Source organism: Protobothrops mucrosquamatus, unplaced genomic scaffold (assembly GCF_001527695.2).
Source record: "Protobothrops mucrosquamatus isolate PMUCROS unplaced genomic scaffold, P.Mucros_1.0 scaffold919, whole genome shotgun sequence".
Lineage (NCBI taxonomy): Eukaryota > Metazoa > Chordata > Lepidosauria > Squamata > Viperidae > Protobothrops > Protobothrops mucrosquamatus.
This window is the reverse complement of record NW_015387170.1, coordinates 395,094-400,444: the sequence shown is the minus strand read 5'-3', so window position 1 is coordinate 400,444 and position 5,351 is coordinate 395,094. Positions and strand designations below refer to the sequence as shown.

Genomic DNA, 5,351 nt, shown 5'->3' with positions numbered 1-5,351 from the left:
TGATTGTTAGCTTAAACTTTAAACATGACTATGGGATTCTACTAGGGAAATCATGTTTTATAATAAATGCCCCTTCCTGGATCCTCCCACTGTTGCCTTTCTTTCCTTCAAGGAATGTATAAAATACATTCGCATATTAATACAGAGGAGTCGGGGAGTCGGAGTCGGAAGTAAAAAAAACTGAGGAGTCGGAGTCGGAACATTTATCTACCGACTCCACAGCCCTGTTTAAAACATAGGCTCTTTTTATTTATTATTATTATTTTATTTATTGTTAGGAATAATCGATGTTAAAATATTAAGTGAAGTAACAGAATCAATTGTGAGCCACAGATTTCTTTATATAGTCACATCATAAAAGCAACAGAAAAATTTCCTCATCCTCATAACTATTTTTTTCTGAATAAGAAACAGTTTCTTAGCATTCCCATAAGTATCTTCAGTTTTTTGGAGGGTTTTTTGCATCGGTCCTTTTCCCATTTTCAAATAAGCGCAGAACATTTACTAACTGCATTCTCTGACTATTCACTTAGTTTCTAAGAGTCCTTGAAGAGTATATACTTGGAAAGAAATATTACCTGCAAAGTTTTTTTTAATATCCTAAGATTCTCTGGTGATTTATTATTGATTTAAAGTAGGTAGCTTTTTTTAATTATCTTCTTACCTATCTTAGGTTGCAAATCCATCTTTGCATCATTGCAAATCCATCTTTGCATCATTTATTCTACTTGTCTGGGAGTGGGACAGAAACCTTCCTTATACCATCTTTAGATATTCAATCTATTTTATTGTACTCAACTTTGTTACATCTTTCTCCTTTCATATCTTATATGCCCTTTTTTAAATGTGCTTCTTAGCAGGTTATAAGCCCCTTTTATAATAATCAAAAGAAAGCTCTATTTGACAAACACATCTATTTGAACAGAAATCACTTTGGTTACTCCAGCAAAATTATTTTTGTCAATAGAATTGATCTGGATTAGCTACTATCTTTAAGTCTAATAGCAAGGCTGGTTATTAGGATCACTGCCATACTCTTACTGTTCCTTCACAGAACCAATGTGTTCAGCTGCCTATGAGGAATTGGGAAAAAATAGCATGTGAGAAATGCTCACTCTGCTTGCTGTAAGATTGTCTGTATTTCAAAGAACATTGAATCACCAGGCTACACCTTAGATCATGGGTGTCAAAGTTGCAACATCACATGACGTGTCGCGACGTATCACGACTTTTTTCCCATTGCCGGCAATGGGGTGGGCACGGTTTTGGTGTGACGCATCCGGCCCATGGGCCGGCAGTTTGACACCCCTGCCTTAGATAATAACTTTGAAGTATGTGTTCTGTCACAAATTAGGAAAGTAAAGTATATGCTAGGATGGTGTAACATTAATGTATTATGCTGTTATTGTTGCTTATTCAATGTAGATGCCATCCAATTTCAATTGGTTCTAGACAGCAGGCAGCATAAAAAATGAAGGAAAAAAGTGCAAACAAAAAATAAAACATATAACAATAACAAACGTAGCAAATCTGATCGACAACATGTCATGCATCCTAACTCAAAGCCTATTGATGTCACTTTTGATGAGAACCAGGACAATATTGACAGGCCTAATCTGCAAACCTAATTGTGGATTTTGATTCCTTGAAAAGTTTGTGAGCAAATATTAATAGGTGGGGGTGCACTGTGTTTGCCTGGATAAGCTACCATTCAGCTTGACCAAGCAGATCAGGACTGGTTTAACAAAGTAGACACGTGTCACACAAATCATTTGAAATTTTAGGGACTCATGACAACTACAATGTTTGAGTATCCCTGATATAAGCAGAAATCTTGATTCGGAGCCATGTTTAAGAATAAATTAAATCTTTTAATTTTAATGGACTAAGTAGTCCACTGTATGTATTCCTATTTTTGGGCAGTGCTTTTGTAATGACACATAGTAATCTCATGAAATAAATTATCTTCATATTTGCTGTACTTGTACATTATTTCACTTTATGCTGAATAACGTGGTTTTTAATTTATTTTTAATAATAATTTATTTGCAGGAATAAAGCCAAGAAAAAGAAAGCATTTTGGATTGTCAGGGATTATTAAGAAGGAAAAAGATCCAGAATCTGTGTAAGCATGTTTCAAACAAAAATATAAAAAATAATGAACTAATACAATAAAAGCACAAAATTTATTTTATAATTCTTACTGTAAAATGTTAAGAGCTTCTATTTTTAAAGACTATTAGAAATAGTCCTTTTCACTTATACTGTTCTATACTAGAAAATGCCATTTTTGACAAGAGCATTAATGAATTAATTTCACACATATATTTTCTAAACATAGGCTTTTATGCAAGATCACTTTCCAGTTCAAACTATGTGTATTCCCACAATAATCCTAGAGCTGAGAACTTTTTTAAAAATGCATATTTTATCCACCCTAAAAAATGAAGTTAGTTGTCAAAGAGGAGAAAGTGGAATTTGATCTATCATAAAAAAGGATAGTTTTATAACACATTTGTTTTTTCTTAGGTTTTGGTCATAACGCTATATAGTAGTGATTAATGAATTCTTAGGAATCTCACATCATTATATTACATTCCAATCTTCTTTGTATTAGTGTAAGTGCCATTTTAAATTCATTTAACAGTGTCAGTGTCAGTATTATAGTTCCAACAATAAAAGAAGCACATACGCTCTCTGAACAATATAAGATTAATCTACACGCCATTTGAATAATATTTTATCCTGTATAAAATAAAGTTTTGATCAACTATATATATTTTAAGTATCTTTTACCATTTTCTAACATACAGTTACTAGATGGTTAAAAAAAGCATGGCATCAAAGTTACGAAATTCACTTTTCCAAGAGTCCCTATCCACTTAGAACATAGAATAATAGGAAATACAAGACCTCAATGCCAGGAAGACCTCAAATCCTCTCATATTACATTACTAGATGATTTTATCTGCATCTCCTACATTAAGCATGCTATTGCTGTGTTTATGTACATGTAATTTTAAGAACTTTGACTGAAATTGACAGATGTAAACCTTTTTACGATTAAATAAAATATACACTGATTCATTGATATCAAAGATGATAGTAAGCGGTTGTGTATATAGCAAGATAAAGTTAGATAATTCATATAATCACAACAATTATCTGATTTATTAGTATGTGGTTTTTTTTTAACAGAGAATGTCCAGATGCAGATTCAGTAGTAAGTAGTTTTAATTGAAATACATATGTGAATAATGTTAAAGTTTCAAGCAAGTGTCAGTTTTATCATCAGTTTTCTTTCTAACTATTTTTGGCCATTTTATCAGATGGCAGAAAGGCAGAATTTTCTGAAGCAACATTACAGGTAGTCCTGAGGCTATGACCACTTGTTCAACAACTACTCAAAGTTACTAGAGTACTGAATGAGGGGGTATTATATCCAGCCTTTGAAGTTGCAGCCATTGCAGTGTCCCCATGGTCCCGTGATTGTGATTTAGGCAGCTGGCTCATAAATGACAAGAGTTGCAGCACCCGCAGTCACATGATAATCATTTGCAACCTTCCCTGCCAGATTCTATAAGCAGAGTCATGTACATTTACAATCATGTAAAAGCTCCTGCTGCTTTTTGTCCCTGAGCAGCATGAGGACTTGTACTCCATAATGCCCAACCGCCCACACTCTGCTGCACCCATTTGTGGTATTCACCAGCCCATGTCATCACACTTGACTGCCCATATTTTGTTGTGTGGATCCGCCACATGCAGCTCTTGCCAGCTGACCAGCTTGCCTGGGCCACAATTTCAGCTGTGTAGGACACAGTTTCAGAGGCGTAAGCAGGTGCGTATGGATTCTTGTCTCTTATCATGTCGTGGTCATGTAAGTCCTCACTTAACAGCCTATGTGGTCTCCACTTAATCACACCAGGGACTGCCAGTTTTGCCATTGCTATGCATTGTGATCACGTCTTCACTTTATGACCGTATTGCATAGGGAGGAAATTCTGATCCCAATAATAATTGTTAAACTGTAACTTTCCAGAATGTCCTGAAAAATTGTAGGCAAAATTATTTTCTTCCAATTGTTAATATTAATAATATTCTAATATTAGAATAATATTCTAATATTCTTTATGATAATTTAATGGATTTGATTTGTTTAAACAATAACACAACATTAAAAATGAAAATTATCTTTAAGGTTGCTAATTTGAACAGAATGATTTTTGCATGTCTTTGATGAAACTTTATTGGATATACAGTATCCAGTTCCACTGTTAAAATTAGAGTTATATCATTCGTGCAATTAGTTGGATTAACCTACAATATTTACTTTTTATTTGGATGCTTCACTACTCCTTGCTTAATAATTAGTAAACAAATTCATGCGTATATGTGTTCAGTAAGCATTTTATTATTTTTTCCTATGTACATTAGATTAATTCTGTATCATAGTTTCAAAATATAAAAACAATTTTCTATTATTTTAAGATATTTTCTTTTTTCTATATAATTTTGATTACAATAATAAAAAGTAATACAAATTAAACTTAAAGAAAAAGAATACTAAAAAAATATAAAAAATGTAAGAAAAAAGAATGTTATGACCATCACAGCATCCCCACAGCACTCCATCAACATTCGGGTGCTTGGCAACTGGTACATATTTATGACAGATGCAGATCCTGGGGTCATGTCATTATTTGCGACCTTCCTAACCGGCTTCCACAAGAAAAATAAGAATGTTCTAATCTTCAAACATTTTACATAACTTTTGTCAAGATAATCCTCTTCTTACAAGTCATAAATCAAAGGATGATTGTCTTTGGTAGCTAACTACAAGGAGTTGCACTAATGATTGTGTCTCTGGCACTGCCCTCTTATTTTAAAGACTTTACTCTTTTATCTGGCTCTGCCAGTTGGCCTGGGGACCAGATGAGGGAATTCTGTGCTGGAGATGGCTGTTAGATTGATAGCAGATTCCATCTCCTCCCCTCTCTGCTCTCTACCCATCCATCTTATTGCTTATCATATTGATTATTATTCTCATTGTGTTCCTTTGTCATTTGTTTATTCTATTTTATTTCTCTTTGCACTTTTTTCATTTTTCTTCCTTTTTATTGTAAGCCATCTAGAATAGTGCCACTGCAAGATAGGTGGCAAATTTAACAAATAAAATAAATAAAATAATTACTTTCATAAGAAAAATTAAAATATAATTTCCAGGATATTAAGCAACAGGATGGAGGCCTTAAAGAAGCAGTTAAAGGTCATGGATATGCTGCGAAGATTGTTGCTTCCAAGCTATGAAGGATCAATTTTGAGAGTTGTACTTAGCCCTCGCTGTTTCT

The 5,351-nt window shown here is 33.5% G+C and overlaps 1 protein-coding gene across 1 annotated transcript in view; it reads left to right on the top strand.

Annotated features, from left to right (window-relative positions):
- FCHO2 (FCH domain only 2) overlaps positions 1 to 5,351 on the top strand; it is a 68,896-nt gene that overhangs the window by 31,052 nt on the left and 32,493 nt on the right. The window contains exons 10-11 of the mRNA XM_015819426.1: positions 2,053 to 2,125; positions 3,199 to 3,223. Coding sequence (XP_015674912.1) covers positions 2,053 to 2,125; positions 3,199 to 3,223 — 98 coding nt within the window. The remainder of the gene's footprint in view (positions 1 to 2,052; positions 2,126 to 3,198; positions 3,224 to 5,351) is intronic.